This window comes from Triturus cristatus, chromosome 7 (genome assembly GCF_964204655.1).
Source record: "Triturus cristatus chromosome 7, aTriCri1.1, whole genome shotgun sequence".
Classification (NCBI taxonomy): domain Eukaryota; kingdom Metazoa; phylum Chordata; class Amphibia; order Caudata; family Salamandridae; genus Triturus; species Triturus cristatus.
The window spans coordinates 1305331956-1305349382 of record NC_140590.1 but is presented as its reverse complement, the minus strand read 5'-3'; the positions used below and the strand labels follow the sequence as shown (position 1 = coordinate 1305349382).

The 17427-nt window shown below is 47.7% G+C and overlaps 1 protein-coding gene across 4 annotated transcripts in view; it reads right to left on the bottom strand.

Moving 5' to 3' along the window:
- The window catches only part of SAMHD1 (SAM and HD domain containing deoxynucleoside triphosphate triphosphohydrolase 1), a 1667622-nt gene that overhangs the window by 501756 nt on the left and 1148439 nt on the right, over window positions 1-17427 (bottom strand). For all 4 annotated transcript variants that reach the window (XM_085618924.1, XM_085618923.1, XM_085618925.1 and 1 more), the window contains one exon: window positions 6810-6925. In XM_085618924.1, the coding sequence (XP_085475050.1) occupies window positions 6810-6925 (116 nt within the window). The remainder of the gene's footprint in view (window positions 1-6809; window positions 6926-17427) is intronic.

Below are 17427 nucleotides of genomic sequence, written 5' to 3'. Positions count from 1 at the left end.
GGCCAGAAGGGGCAGTTTGAATATAACATCTTATATTCCTAACTGACCCAGGGAACATGGTAGAAAAACAAATTTAGTATGCCTGAACTCAGAATGGAAAAATACATCTTTTAGTGAAGTTGGTTTTAATATTCTGTGTTTGAAAATACCACTTTAAGAAAGTAGGTATTTTCTTGCCTAACCATCCAGCCAGTCTCTGCTAGGTTGAGTATTGCCTGTCTGGTTTGTGAGTGACAGGGGCTGGGGTGGCTCCAGGAAGCAGGGCGAGTTAGCACTAGGCTGAATAGACCTATCTGAATTGGGAGTAGAGGGAGGAGTAGCACCTGGACCTGAATAGGGCTGTGCCTGCCGTCCACAAATGCTGGCTCCACCTCCTGTGGTGCGTCTGATGACCCTGGCACACACTGACAAAGGAAGAAGCTGTGCACTGGCAGAATGCACCCAGAACTGGTTTGGACTAGGTACAGACACTTTCTGCCTTCAGAGAACAAAGTATTTGGTGGTATGAATATTGGAGCCCAAACCCCAGAACTTCAGAACTCTTTTGGATCAAGAAGACTGCCAAGAAGAAGAGCTGGAGAAGCTGTGAGGAGGAACTACCACTTTGCTGTGTGCTTTGCTGTGTTGGCCTGCAGTGGCTGCTTCTGTCTTGGGCAGTGAAAGGGCTGGACTGAACTTTCTGCAATCTACTTTCGTGTGTTTCTCCAAGGGCTTGAGATAGAGCTTGCCCCCTGTTAAAGACGTATACAACGGCGCTGCTGACTCTGTGTCCTGACGGCACCGCAGAGGGCAACGCCGCACCGCGACCCTGGTCTCACCGATGACGCCTGCTGACACCGCCACCGAGCCACTGCTCGCACCACGACCTGTGGGCACCGCCTCGCTTCACGACGACGCCTTGGTATCCCCCACGACGCCGCTCCACACCGGAATCGACAACACTGCTTGCACCATGGTTCGAGGGCACAGCTTGTAAAGTTACACGACACCGCCCTCATCCCGCACTGCAGCCTTGGCCTACCGACACCGGTGCCTTCGACTCCAATACGTCAGCCGACGACAGCGCTTCAGCAACGATGACGCTGCTGCCTGCACTGTGACCTGCCAGCACTGTAACGAGCACCGCCTTCATCTCGCACCGCGACCCTGGTCTCACCAATGCCATCTGATGCCGCCACCGAGCCTCTGCTCGCACCACGATCTGAGGGCACTGCACGCCGCACCGCAGCACCAGACGCCTGCCGACGCCAGCACTCCTGACTCCATCAGAGAGGAGATCGACCTGCAAATTCGAGGGCCCCGACGACTCCTGCACCAACCTCCGGAACCGATGCCTGTGTACCCCGTGTGTTCGGAAGCTCAACAAGAGGTCATCGACGCCTTGCATTTCTAAAAGGTACTGTTTGCAGGCCTTCCCGACACCGTAGCTGGCCTGCGACGCCGTAGTCAGCAAGAACTGTTAGGATTTTTTGCTCATGACGTCGTGATAGCCCTGGATGGAGCTATCGATATCAAGGAACTGTTTTTCAAGGTTATTTTGATAACTGAAGATTTTTAAGTACTGTATTGTGGATTTTTATCGTTTTTGGTCTTGTCTTAAGTATATATAAATATTGGATATTTTTCTAAACTGGTGTAGTGTCATTTTGTAGTGCTTACACTGTATTACTGTTGCTTATGTGCAAATGCTTAACACACTGCCTCTAACATAAGCCTGACTGTTCGTGCCAAGCTACCAAGGCGGTGAGCAGGGGTTATTTTAGGAGCGTAACTCCCTTATCCTCACTAGGAAGAAGGGTCTCTATTTGGACAAAGGTGCAAGCCCTTGCCAACTAGAGACCCCCATTTCTAACATTGGTTGTCAGCGTTGAGGATAGGACTTGTGTTTGCACTTGACTCACAGTGATTGGTGTGCACTACTACCATATCGCAGACCATTACGTACCACATACTGTTGCTTTTTCTTTTTGGCCTATTTTTGAGCTTGCTAGGGGAGGAGGGGTACCCACAGGAGGAGGGGATCCCGCAGAAATGACCCTCGTCTCACTAGGGGACAGTGAGATGGTCCCAGGAAACCAGGTGCCCCCTAAACAAAGAAATACAGCACCTGGGTGACCATCAATGGGAAAAGGGTAGAGGCTCTCCGAGATACTGGAGCAAGTGTGACCTCCGTCCGGTGTCACCTGGTCTCTGAGAAGCAGGTAGTCCCAGGGGCATTCCACCAAGTAGTTGCTGTGGACAACTCAGAGCGCCAGTGTATGGTAGCGCAGGTTCCCTTTGAGTTGGGGGGGGGGGGGTTAGGATTTTTTGCTCATGACGTCGTGATAGCCCTGGATGGAGCTATCGATATCAAGGAACTGTTTTTCAAGGTTATTTTGATAACTGAAGATTTTTAAGTACTGTATTGTGGATTTTTATCGTTTTTGGTCTTGTCTTAAGTATATATAAATATTGGATATTTTTCTAAACTGGTGTAGTGTCATTTTGTAGTGCTTACACTGTATTACTGATGGTTATGTGCAAATGCTTTACACACTGCCTCTAAGATAAGCCTGACTGCTTGTGCCAAGCTACCAAGGAGGTGAGCAGGGGTTATTTTAGGAGTTTAACTCTCTTATCCTGACTAGGAAGAAGGGTCACTATTTGGACAAAGGTGCAAGCCCTTGCCAACTAGAGACCCCCATTTCTAACAGTTGTGATGAAGGACACTAATGAAGGGAACTCATTTTAAGATGTCTGCCCCTTTAGAAGAGAGATGAATGAAGTCCTTTTTAAGTATCCATGTAATACTGGGCTGTGTCTTTATCTATGAATGTTGTGATATAGGACCCTAATGTAAGGAACTCATTGCAAGATGTCTGCACCTTTAGAAGGGAGATGAATGAAGTACTGTTTCAGTTTCCATTTAAAACTGGGCTGGATAGTCCTGTGTCATTATCGATGACTGTTGGGAGGCCTCAATTTGCTCAGAATGCTAAGAAAAATTGGAATGGGAAGAGAAAAATGGTGGCCCTTGTCCCAATTACCCGAGTCAAGGTGAGCGCATACCAAATGAAAACAGTAGCAATGTTCCCACAGACAGAGACACTCACCGCATACACATCATAACAGGGGAACTCACCGTAGGCTGAGGGCTAGCAAATCAGCCTCGGTGTTCTTCTGGAAGCCCGCTACTATTGATGCGGTAGTGTTGGCGTCTAGGCAGAAGGCGCTTATAGGTGCCGGAGGTCCGACGAACAGCACGCTCATAAAAGCAGGATGAGGGCAGTGCGACAGTATGGCAGAATGTAGGATGTGCACGAGGCAGCCGGCATCAGGATAAGTCATGTAGACCTCAGCATGGTCCCCTGCTCGTGGGGTTCAATGGTAGTCAGTTGTCTGTCCGTGTTCTAAGGGCACAGAGGCAAGGAGGTGAGCGGTATCAGTTTTGGTGAGGCCAGATTAAGTCTTAGTATGATCGGGAGGAGATCCCTTGTAGTCCTCAGGGTCAGTGGGGGTTGACCCACAGGCGATAGCCTTCAAAGGCGGGATCCCCAAGGGGCAACAATATGTTTCTCTAATAATGTTGCCGAGGGCAAGCAGCAGGGTTGCAGGAGTGCTGGAGCGAAGTGGCAGGTTTAAGTAGGATTTAGATGCATATAATAATCCCGAGCCCGGAAGCCTCATTGCAGCTCGACCCTGCAGCGGCCATGTTATTAATGCCAAAAACAGACTATAAAGGAGTGCACTCCTACCGTAAGCAGTGGCTTCCAAACAAATGAGGTAGATGTTTGGAATAAGATTTTAAATACTATTTGACTGACTTTGGCTTCTTGCCAGGCTTGACTGTCCACACAGTAGTGTCTGGTCAAAGTGTATGGTGTTAACTAATTAGCAGTATTACGTGTCTGCTATTAGTATGTTGCCCATGAAAGGCATTGTAGCAACCTTCTTTGCAGTAGAATGTTCGCTGGGCACAGAATGCAGAGTTTGTTTTGCTTTGGCATAACAGACTTGGATGCACTTGACTATTCATCATCTAAGACCCGACTTCAAAACTGGATTTCCTGAGTGAGATTTTACGAACTCAACAAAAAGTTGCTTCGTTTTGAGATGGAATTAATCACATCGATATACTACATTAGAGCTCTAAAGTCTAATGTGTCATATGCTCTTTGACCCGCTCTCAACGGGTGAGGAAAGAAAACCAGTAAATCAATGGTTTGATATGAAAAAAGGAGACCACCTTTGCCAGGAAGTGAAGATTTGTCCTTGTCACAACTCAATCCTTGTGAACCTAGATGAAAGATTCCTCTACTCTTGTTCAAAGAAGTGGTTGCCACTAAGAATACTATATACCAAGAAAGATATTGCATTTCATAAGAATGTTATGACTCAAGTGACGTCTGATTAATGTATATGCCAACCACACGTATCAAAAGTGCAACATACAACATATTATGTCCTCAAAACAACTTGCTTTTACAGGTTCTGTTTTTTTGGTCAGTAATGGCCAATGCACTTTAATTTTGCTGCAGAATATGCATACTTTACTCTGGTACCTGTAAGTAGCCAAACTCTAAGACCTCAAGTGCCAAACCACATGGATTATTTCCCCGAGATTATGAAGCCACAGTTGACCCTGATGCAGATTCAAGAGGTTTACTATCATGGTCAACTTCTTGTGTTGCTGGACAGACATTTCCAGTAGCAATTGTACCAATGTTGTCTTGCCCACGTCAGCACAACAAGAACGAGCCATGAATGTCTGCATCAACTTCCTCACTACTTAAGAGATAAGAGGTAATGGAGAAAAAGCATAAGCAAGTATCTTTGACCAGTTCATCCATACTATATTGTCCATGGACAGTGGTATGAATACCTAGAGACGAAGCTTGGACACTGTATTTTCAACTGTAGTGCGTAGTCAGGCACGTCTGAAAGCTCAATGGCCAGGGCTGTGTCTCCCTACGTCGAGCCTGGAGTTGAGAGCAGTCTCCAGTTTGTTTCGTAGCCAACTTTTGCCACGAAGACTTCAGGTCGGTGCCTTGTTGTTGAGAACACATTGCTTGGACTAGAGTTTCAGAACCCTTGGGCCGTGGCTACTCTGGAGCTGAGGAAGGTTCAGTGGCAAAGCAGACTGTTGAGGCCTCTTGGTGCCAAGTCTCAGCGCTCGCTGCCCAGACTCCCTTGAGAACAGAACTCAACCTCCAAACAAGATTCTTTTAGAGGATGAATCCTGAGAGGGGGGCCAGAGGGTAAGAATGAGACTGCTAATCCTCTGATGTTGGTTGAGGTTTGTGAGTCTTTGGTGTAGACTTTGTCCGGGGTGCAGGTTTCACTGGGGCTCCTGGAGTTGGCTCGTCTCTAACATCAGAGCCTTCGGAGGAAAGAGTTTTGCCTTTGAGGTCTTCATATCTGCAGACCAGTGATGACTTCGTAAGACTGTGACGATGCATTTTATTGTGCCCACTGACTGGCTCACCTAAAGTGGATTGTCTTCATACTTTTTAAGGTCTGCTAAGCTGAACAGGTTGATCCCTCATGGCACCGAGGTAAGCAGGGTTTGCAAAGTCACTGATGGTCTGACCATGAGAGCTTTGATTTGCACTTAGGACAAAATTGGAAGGACATGTTTTTCATTACCTCCCTCCCTCAAGTCATTCTCATATAACCTGGTGCACAAAGTAATGCTCTGGGCATTACTGAATAGGTAGCATTGGTGTTGAAAGTGAATTGGCAGCATTGTTGTTTAAAGTGAGTTTATCATTGCAGTAGGTGCCAATTCCGATGACTTGAGTCAAATGGATGTAGACTGTAGCTTGATAGTCCAGGAACTCAAGACGTATATCCAAACCTGTGGAAAAACACAATCTGCGCTGTATTTTTTATCCTATTTCAAGGTGTGTTTAGGAGAGGGATCACAAATTATCTCAAAAACGAAACTTATACTTCAAAGAATTATCAACCTGCAAAACATTAGAACTCGAACATTAGATGCTCGGGATGTGCAGAGCATGTAATCTCAGCAGCATATACTATAAACATAGAGCTTTCCCCTATTGATATCTAAAAGTGGTACTTATTTATTTTAAAAGTTTTATATAGCGCTAGCTTGACCCGTAGGTATCAGAGCGCTTTACATACACACTGTCAGAAGGAAATTGCATTACATAGTAGGTACTAATGCAGGCATCACTTCTGGGAGGGAAAGATTCACCTTTCACTTATTTAAATACAGAATAGCAAATTCAGTAACTTACTAGACTTTAAAGATGCCACTATTTATTTGAGGAGGGATGAAGAGACATGTTTTCAAGCTTTCTGTACATTAGTTTCTGGGGTGTAACATCCTATGTTACTATGCTAAGAAACCTGCAAGAAAACTACTGATGTGAGAAAAGCAAATCCCAAATTGGTACATTGATCAGCACATCCTACAAACATATTTTTGAAGGGTTGACAAAGAAAATGAGATGCTTACACAAGAATTTATAGGGATGCTCTACGAGCTTAAAGAAATGAGCAAAATGGTAAAATGTTCAATGAAATATTGTCCCTTAGAATTTAATTCTGTCAAAAAGTAATTAAGGTTAAAAAATAAGTAGCATTATGATTACTGCATTATATGGGAGTACCAACTACAAATTATCATTTGTCTACATGTGGAAAGGCAAGTTCAGTTGATGAGAAAATACAGCAAGGCAAATTATGGAGCCCCTCCATAATAAAACCAATTTTGTTTAAATGTGGTTTATGCAAAGCCTTCTGCAATACATTTGCACATTACACTTAGGACAAATTCATTTTCGAAGCATCTGGAACCTTACCAGTGAGTTTAGTGTATGCCTCCATGTCGTTTATTGCTGTAGAGATGGAATACAGCTTTCCGTTAGTTCCTTCTATTTTGATGTAGGGGTCCGCTTTCAGCAAAGCATCTGTAATCCTGTGCAAAAGGTATTTTGTAAATATTTGTTTTCATAAATCACGATGGCAGAAAATCCTCAAGTGCCCAGGAAAATCAGGGGCAACTGCGCAATCTTCGTCAGTATTGCCTGCTTTATCTGCAACTACAGACGTTAGATACTAGTAAAAGGTGGCAGAAATGCAGAGAAACTCCATTTAATTTAGGCTTTAACGTTCAGAGGGGTAACGAGGACTAGCAGTTGAAGCTTACTCTTGGAGGGTAATGCAATGTTTGGAAACTCAGCGGTTAGTCAACTGTCTATTTAACCAGTATTCAGTAGTAGATATACACGTTTAGTGAAAATGGGATGACTATGGTTAACATGTTATGGCAATCTTGGTTCAACCTGACTTAAGTTATGCATTTGCAACTCATTCACAGTACAGCAAATACCTGCGTGTTGGCAATTCTGGATGTGGTATAAGCATTATGTGTCTGGCCTGCATTGTAAGTACAGAATATTCTATAAGCGAATCTTTCAGCTTTACATGTTCACGCCAACAACCAAGGTTTCTACTAGGACTCCACAGGCACGAAGTTAAATATCAGATGCTCAAGGTCACCAATACATGTGGAGCAGAAAGGCATGCTAGGATCTGGTGAGACTTAAGTACAAAGAACAAGTTAAGCCTTAAGGAATACCTGGGGGACCATCTGTGCTGAACAGGAATCACACCAAACCTGCAGCAATACAACAGAGCGCATCTACAAATGAAGATGGAAGCAGTAACCCAGTTTGGATAGCGGCAAGGAATAAACACAGGGAACAGCAGAACACCTGCAAACACCTCAGTCATGAAAGTAAAAGTGAGCTCACTCTACTGGGGAGGAAGAGACGTTTGGGCAATCCAAAAAAAAACAGTTTACTTACGTGTAGTACTACTTTTGCGTAGTAGGAATTGTCATTCAAGTCCTAAATATTAGAATAACACCACAGAACATTTCTTATATATTTAGTAGGTTCAGTTTCTTTATATGGGAAAACATGATGGCTCTGAATATCACTTACAAACCTTCTTTAAAGCATTTCATGCGCAGAAAGGTGACATTTAACGAAAGGAAGAAAAAGAATATGCAGCCTAGTAGGCTTTCATTGTAGAATGAGAAAAAGGAACCTGTTCCTTTAAGAGTCCAGGAAGTTTCTCTAGCCATAGTGCACCCTACTGGCAGTACCTCAGACAGCCAGTTTCTTTTTATGCTAGGACAGGTGATGACGTTTTATAGTGTTTATTCACTTTTCATTGACCAACCTTACCTAGCCCATCTTCATTGAAGATTACTGTGATGCAGAACCAGGACTACAAGTAACTAATCTTTTCTTCGGCATCATAGGATCTTCATTGATAGTCAAATTCTAAATGAAAATAGGAAGCTTAAAACTTCCATTAAATCACAGCTGTGGACAGCAGAAAGAGAACTGCTTGAAATGATACTTGAATAAGTTGTATAAGAAATAATACAGAATTAAAAATACCCAATTTAAACAGATTTCTTAAGGTTTCATGACCCATTTTAATATCTACTCGCGTGGCAGAATCCAAGCAATGTTTTGAGAGTGTGTAGTGATTTTCTTGTAGCTGCTTTACACAATGTACGTATGCCAGATATTAGTACATGTCTAATCCAAGTTGCAATAGCTGCTTTTCCTCCACAGAATAAGCCCTGTGTTTGCCAGGTAGCATTTTGTTTGCTAATTGACAGCATTACCTGATACAAGAACCTACCCATCTAGCTATGGATTGTTTGGACGTGGCCATGCCCTGTCTAATCGAACTGTAAATAATAAAGCGTTGATTTGGCTTCCTTATATCTTTTGTTTTGTCAAGACAAACTGAGAACCCTTCTGATATCTAGAGGTCGTAGGGCACATTCTAAAGGCGTTGAAGAATTATTAAAACAACTATATGGAGGAATGAAGGATGGGTTCTCATTACCACATAGTTAGAGTAGAAAATAGTATACAGTTCTACTTAGATAAAGCTTGTCATTTGCTTACTCTCCTTGCAGAGGTGATAGCTCTTAGGAAGACTATCTTCTATGACAAATGCCATAATGTGGTCTTGTGTATAGGCTCAAAAGATGAGCCCATTATTTTTATATCAGAGTGTTCAACTCCCAGGGCGGAGAAGGGTGTCTACTCTGAGGAAAGACTATTTCAAGTCCTTCCAAAAAGTCTTTGATGATTGGTAATTTAAAAAAAGATAAATGATTTGGAGATTTTCTGTTCGCTGTAATAGCTACCGAATTAACCTTTTTTGATAATAATTGGAGCTTTATTTCAGCTAAATGAAGCAAATAAGGCAAAATCATTTCTCCTTTACACATGATAGCATGGTACCCTTTTTCTGGAAACCAAATACAGAATCTCATCTACTTTAAGCAATAACACAATCATATAGATTAGGCGTTTTGCTTCTTTCAAGTTCTATATACAAGATGGTAGGAGATTTAAGTGGCCACACTGTCTGACTTCAGTAGCCATGCTACCAAGTTCAATGATGCAAGGGTTGCTTGTTGGATTTGACCATGAAACTTTGGTAATAAGTCTGGTCTCTATGGCAGCCTCTTGTATGGTTCTATGGATATTTGAAGTAAGTTTCGGCAAGTTGTCTATGGCAGAATGCATACCTTCACACATCTTACATCCCTTTAGCTCACGTTTGCAGCTTTTTTCGGTTTGCAATGCTTTTTAGCGTCTTTTCATAGTCTTTCATATAAGTGCTTTGCTCACCAATAAATGTCTTATTTAAAAAAAAAAATATTTTTTATTAATTTTCAAACAACTCAACATCTAGTGCAACATCGCAATATCCAGTGTATAACTGACAGCATAGCATATTACGAGCCGCTTCTTATTGCCGTTCCAACCCCCTACCCGTCCTCCGCCATCGGTGTGCCTCCCTAGCAAGATTCATAAGCTATTAGGTTGCATCAAAATGTAGTACAATAGCAATAATAAACAGTAGAATGCAGTACAAGGCATACATTTGTATTAGCGATCACTACCCACCAATCGTAACTTGGTTCATTCTCCTTGCGCCTCGGCGCCAGTCAGACCCCCTCGGTCATCAACGTCCGATCCTTCTTCCGAACTTATTTCTGGGGCCTGCAGTGTTGCGACTAGGGCCTCCCACGCCCTTGTCGCCTCTTGCGCTTTGTCACTATTGGTGCGTAGGGCCTGTTGTAACCTAAGTGTACCTTCACTCCGTGCCCACTTGAGTAATTCCGCCCGCCATCTCCGCACTCCTGGTACCCTCTCTGATTTCCAGTGCAGTGTGATTTCCCTCTTGGCTAATATGAGGCCCAGGTCTATAAATTTACTTGTTACTTTCGTTTTAGCAGTATGTGGGAACCAGTGCAGTAAACAAGTGTCCAGATCTAGTTCTAACGTACGATCAGTTATACTACACAGTAGTTCCAACACTTCTGTCCAATATGTTCCTAGCCTCGTACATCCCCACAACATATGCCGGAAATCAGCTCCCTCCAATCTACATCTCGGGCACTGAGCGGCCGCCCTGTTGAAATATTGATTGAGCTTAGCTGGTGTCAAATATGCCCTATGCAGGACATAGAATTGTATCAGTTGAAACCTAGCATTTCTCGTGCTCTTCCAGGCTCTTCTAACCAACTGAGTCAATGTTTTTTCAGGGATTTCCCTTCCAAGGTCCACCTCCCACTTCCCCTGCAACGTGCGTAATGGTTCCAGAGCCCCAGGCTTTAACAGTTCCTGCTGCCATTACCACATATTGGCACACCATTGTGGTCTGCGGTTCTGACAGGCCCGTCCCCAGTGTCGCTGTATTGCCGAAACAAGCGCTGAATGCAGCCAATAGTCCCCTCGCGGGAGATCGTAGTTATGTTGAAGAGTTTGGAATGTCAACAGGGTTTCGTTTTCGTAGAGGTCTCCTAGCACTTGTATTCCCAACTCTTCCCAATTGGCCAGTGCCGCCCAATCCCCACCATGTGGGAGGGCCGTACACATACCCAGCGGTATCTCCGGAGAATACGGGCCAGTGAATCCAGCTTGGCATTGGCTCCGATTCCAGCACAGCCGCAGCGTCCTCTCTTCAGCAGTGAGCGGCTCAAGACGCATCTTCTGCTGAAGCACTATAAAGGACAAGACATAGCGGGCAATCCACCGATCCTCGGGGCCATCTGGGCCCCGGAATTCCCGAGCTACAGCCTGAGTTTGCCACTGCAACTGCGCTGCCAAATAGTACCACTCAAAGTCCGGCACCGCCATACCCCCATCAGCTCACGGGCGCGTCATTGTTGCCATAGCAACCCTCCATCTGCCTGACCCCCAGATGAACCCTACCGCCAAAGAGCGGACTTGTCGGAAGATAGATCCCGGCACCCAGATTGGCAATGTCCGAAAATAGTATAAAAAGCGCGGGAGCGCCACCATCTTCAGGAGCGCCACCCGACCCGCTACCGATAATGGCAACATACTCCAAAACTCCCCTTAAGTCCGCGGATGGCCCGACCCAAATTACCCTCCAGCAAATCCTCAGTGATATGATAAACGTTGGTGCTCAAGTAGGGCAAACAGTGGGGTTCCCAGTGGATGCCCGCCACCTGCGACGGGTTCAGCACAGCCGGGGCCACCAGAAACAAGCAAGTCTTAGCCCAGTTCACCTTCAGCCCCGAGTAATGCCCAAGCACATTGAGCAAGTGTTGTACGCCCTCCAAAGCCGTATTCGTATTAGCGAGAAAAATCAACAAATCATCGGCATAGAGGGAGATAAACTGCATATCCCCACGGAGGTATTAACCAGGATAATGCCTCCCCAGTCGGGCATGGGAGGCCAAAGGCTCGATGGCCAAAGCAAACAACAACGGAGAGAGCGGGCATCCATGTCGCGTGCCCCGCCCTACCCGGCACGTGGATGAAATAGTCGGGCCCGTCCGCACTCGCGCCGTCGCCGATTTATAAAGGAGCTCCGTCCACCCCACGAAGGAGTCCCCAAGTCCGAACGCATGGAGGACCCGGTACAAATACTGCCACTCCAAGCTGTCGAACGCCTTTTCAATGTCAACTGAGAGCACCGCCGCAGTCGGGGTCTCACTATGGTCCTCACCCAAAATCCGCAAAAGGCGCCGTATATTAGTCGCGGTGTTACGCTTGGGGATAAAGCCCGCCTGGTCAGGATGTACCAGGTGCGTCATATGGGGAAGAAGCCGCATCGCAAGTATCCTACTTAAAATCTTGTAGTTAGTTGTTAACATTATTAGCGGGCGATAAGCTGATCTAGACAACGAATCCTTGCCCAGTTTTAACAATGGGATAATGATAGCCTCGCGCGTGGATACTGGCAATCTTCCCGCTTTCCGATAAACCGCCAGCAATTTGGGGGCCAGGATATCAACATATGTCGAGTAAAATTCAATCGGTAGACCATCTGCCCCGGAGTTTTCTTACACGCCATATGTTGTATTGCACTACAAATTTCCCCCAATGAGATCTCCTGCCCCAACGTGTCCCCCTGGTCGGCCTCAAGGCGTGGCAGTCGTACTTCGGCCAAGAATTCATCAAAGCCATCACCCGCTCCCCGCAACTTACTCTCGTACAGGTCCGTATAAAATGTCAAAAACATCCCATTAATCCCTTGCTGGGTATATTCCGGTGTTCCCGCTGGGTTAGTCAATGCCAGAATGGGCGTACCCCTCGGGCCGGGTTGGCCAGCCACGCCAGGAGGGAACCCACCTTGACCCTCTCTGCATGTGCCCGTACCAAATACTCTTTATGGTCAAAGCAGCGCAACCTCTCTACCTGCTTTGCCACTCCTTCTCTTGCAGCCAAGACTTCGTCCCATGCACCCGAGTCCCCCGGATAGGCTCTCTCTGCCCGACGCAGCCGCAGTTCCTCTCTCTCTATATCTTGCAAGAGCGTCTTCCACACTCCTGCTGTTTTAGTGATACATAAGCCCCTTAAAGGCGTCCCACTCTAGGGCCAGAGTCGAAGCCGTCCCCTCATTCTCGAGAAAATAATGCTCTATGCTCTATGCCCTCCTGCACCTCTGCACGGAACACCAGGTCTTCCAAAGCCTCCGGGCACAAGCGCCAGGTAGGGATTGCGGGCCGTCTCCGAGACCATCTCAACGCCAGGAGTAGTGGATTATGATCCGATATTGTCTTCGCCAAGTACTCACTATGGTGGACCAGCGCATGAACGTCAGGGGAACACAACACTGCGTCTAGCCGCACATGCAAGTCATGCAAGGTAGAGTAATAAGAATAGTCTCGCTCCCCAACATGTTGCGCCCGCCATGTATTTATCAGCCCCCATTCGGTCTGCCAATCTCTCCAGAGTTTCGAGAGCTTATGTATGGGCGCCTGGGGAAGCGGAGGATGTGACCTGTCCATCTCCATATCTGTGACTGAGTTGAAATCGCCCCCCAAAATCACTGAACCGGTCAGGAATGACGCCAGTTTCCCTGATAATCGGGCAAAATAAGCCTTCTGGTCCACATTAGGGGCATACACACTGCACAAAGTCACGTTTCTCCCATCCAACCTCCCCATAACAGCCACAAATCTCCCTTCAGAATCTACGACCTGCTGAGTCGACTGGAAGGGAACCCCCGCCCGCACCCAAACTAGTGCACCCCTAGCAAAAGCAGAATATGTTGTATAAAAAAGCTGTCCCCTTCACCGGCACTGCAATGCCCGGCCTTCAACTCAGGCCATATGAGTTTCTTGGAGGAAAGCTATCTGTACCCCTCTACGCACTAAATAGGTATGAACCCTGTGGTGTCTCAACATCATATGTATCCCCGTACATTCCAAGTAATACATTTGAACTCAAGTGATGTCCCCATTGTTCGGATTATCTCTATTCCATAATTGCTCTTGCAGCATTGGCTCACCGGTGGCTCTAACTATCCCAAAAACAATCCCCCAACTTCCCCCCCAACCCCCCCCAGAACAGGCTCTAAACAGCTAGTACCCATCCAAACTACCCACTAACAGTCCCTCTGGTATCCACCAGAGATTCACTCTAGGAGTGAAACTAAGGGGAGAGCTCTATCGCCAAGAAGATCTGGTCCGGAGCCTCACTGTGTCCAACCGCCAACCCCACTATAACAAAAGGAATTCCCCTCTTCCTCGGGAGGGCCCCCAGTCGGGCGGCCAACCGCACAACGGAAATGGCCACTCGCCCAAACCCACCTAACACCGAGTTTCTCCCAATCACCCCCATCTAAAGGCTACAGAACCAAGACCAATCAACCCCCCTTGCTAGTCACTGAGGACACCTCTCAAGTTCAGGCATCAACGATCTGTGGTCGATCAACACTCCCCGCTTCCGTTCCATCAGAATCCGTTCCTGCCGATCCTTTTTCCGAGTCGGTCACCTCCAGCCGTGTTGTGCCACTCGCCTGTGAGATTTCTGTTACAGCGTGCAGAGCTGCTGACCTCTCTCTCTCCGTTTGTGTTGTGGAGGGTTTCTGTGTCCCAGGATGTCGTCTTCTGGCACGCCTTGTACGCCGCGGTCGCGGTGCCTCCGTTGCCGGTCCTCCAGCGCCCCCCGCTCCGTCTGTTCCCGCCCGGTAGGTTTCCAACCAGCTCCATGCCTCATTCCGGTCATTATGGAATAATGTTTTGCCATCCAGGGTCACTCGCAAGTGTGCCGGGAACATCACGGAGTATTGAATGCCCTCGTCTCGGAGGGCCTTCTTAACCACCAGAAAAGAGGCACGATGGCGTTGTACTTCAAAAGTGTAATCTGGGAACAGTGACACGTTATTATTGTCCACTCTATAGGGGCCTGCGGTGCTTGCTTTCTGGAGCAGGAGATCCCGGTCTTTGTAATGGAGCAAGCGTGCCACCACAGGCCTGGGCGGTCTCCCAGGTGCCAACGGACGAGCAGGCACCCTGTGCGCTCTCTCCAGGGTGTAAAATGGCATCAAGCCCTCTGGCGCAACCTCAGTACGCAGCCACCGCTCCAGGTAGTCTATCATGCTGCCTCCATCCACACCTTCCGGAAGGCCCACTACTCTTATGTTGTTCCGTCGATTAAGCCCTTCGGCATCTTTAGCCCTCCTTTCCAGCACTTGGAGCCTGCGAGTGATAGCTCCCATTTGGACATCTATCGCCTTCTGAGCTGGCTCTAAAACCTCCAGGGTGGCCTCAGCTTGCTTCACTCTGTCAGCCAGCTTCCCATGATCTGCCCGGAGGAGTCCCAGCCCAAGCGACACTTGAGCAATGTCCTGTTGGAGCGCCTCTTTTGTGTCTGTGATAGCTCGGAGGATCTGGTCTACCTCCGGAGGCGGGTCAACAGCGTCTCATTTCCGCTGCTCCACCGCATCATCCCCTGGCTCTGGGGGTGCCCCCCCTGCCGGCCCCGCGGCTTCCCCATGGGAGTCAAACTACCTAGTCCTCGGCCCCGGTCTCACCTTCCAACACCTTCCTTAGTCCGGTGATGCGGGTCCTCAGGCACAGGGTCTCCATGCCACCAGCTCTAGTCGTCCGCAGCGTTCCCGTGGGCTCTACACCCGTGCCCTGCTTCCAGCAGGCGGCCCAGCCGGGCAATCCAATCTTAGGCGAAACCTCCAGCCGCCAGACGAGAGAGTAGCAGGCCTAACAAGGCCACAGCAGCCTGATCAGCAATTCCTCATGCTCGAGGTAGCTCAGCGTAATTCTCCGGTTTACGGATCCCGTTGCCAGCCACCGCCTCCTGAGCAATGACTCTGATCCGTGGCTCGAGGACGCTTCAAGCCAGAGGGGGTAACCACTCCTGCTCGGCAGTGTCGCCGCTCCCTCAAACACCACGACGCACCCAGCCGGGCATGCCCCCAGACCACCTCCCGGGACCTCAGGCTACTCCTGTGCTGCCAGCCGGGTAGCCGCGCCGCTCACAGTCCCCACAGTCGGCCTCAGAGGTCAGCCCTCAGCTCCCAAGCATCACCAGGGCCATAGTCCATGCACACTAGGGCATACAGCAGGTCCGCACTCCTAGTCATCTTCCAAGCTGTGGGCGGCACCTCGAGCCTACGAGAGCAGGGGCCCCCAGCGCCGTGCCGCGGTCCTCACCACTTGTCTCAGCTTGCAGGGCAGAGCGGGGCCTCCCAGCAGCCAGTCCCAGACCTCCGTTCACTGTCAGGCGGCCAGGAAGCAACTACTGCATTCGCCTCTGCCGATCATAGAGGCCCGTCTCGCCACCGGTATCAGTGTAACTACCGGTCATGGGCTGCCGGAGCCGAGATCCTCATTCGTCCCGCAAAGCCAGGCCGCCATGTAGAGCGAGGTCCTCCCCGCCTCTCCTCCACTAGTGACTCTGTATTCCGCTGCAGTCAGGCGCTCCCGGCACCCCCCAGGGGCCGCACCGCCAGCAGCTGCCACACCGTCCCTCTAGCTTAGGGGGGGCAGACTCCCGCTGCAGGTGCCCAGCAGAGCTGGTCACGAAACCCGAAAGTCCGCACCCCTCCGGGGGCTCCGTCTACACCGCCCGCTGGGTTCCTCTCGCAGGTCCGACTGTTTGGATGGCCGCCATTACCGCCTACGCAGATCGGGCCGCTCACCTCCGATCGCCGTGGCTCGGTGTCATGCGGCAATAAAGCCCTTAGTCACGGGCAGCGCAGGTCCCCGCATCCGGTGGAGCCCCCCCCCACCAGGTCACAGGAAAGCCAGACCGGTCCCGTGTAGGATAATCTGTGAGGTCGGCACGGAGCCCTCTGCTCACGCGACCGTCCTCATTGGCGTTTAAGCCACGCCCCCCCTCACCAATAAATGTCTTATGTTGAACAGTAAGTGTGGCACCCATCAAAAATAAGTTTGAGTGTTATAGTTCTAAACAAATCATTTTTTGTCCTGGATGCTTATAATTCATGTGTTTTACTTAACTGAGCATTCAAGATTTTTATTTAATTTGATTTAGACCTCTACTGAGGTCAAAAAATACAAAACCGATATACTTAAAACAGTTATGATGTTACAGCTTTAAAAATACTATAAAAAAAAACTCTTTAAAATGTTATACAAGTTATAACAGGCAAATTTATCAGGTGGCGATTTACAGAGCATAATTAAACCTTGTGAAGTAGAGACATTATGTCTAAAACAGATGGCCTTTATATACCGACACTGAGCCTCAACCAGAATCAGATTTGGACAAACTAACAGTACATAAAATAAATCTTGCACTCCTCCATTCCCACAAATCACAAATTCCTGTTTTATTTTCATGATTATTCCATTTGGCTGTATATACTTATAGTGGAAGGATCCCTAAAAGCAATAAAAAGATGCAGAGCTGGGCCCTATTTTCGAGTGCAAAGCTTATGTATCCCTGCGGAGATTTATATTCTATACTTTCTACACATTGCGCAAAATGTTTTGGTTGAGAACAGTGTTCTACGTCCAGGTCAAAGCTTATTTTTTGTGTCAAACTCTTTAAAAAATGCTTTAAATGTGCTGGTCACCAAGATTTTAAAAGTGCTACAGCAATGGGACAAATTAAAGGCAATACTAAGGTTCTT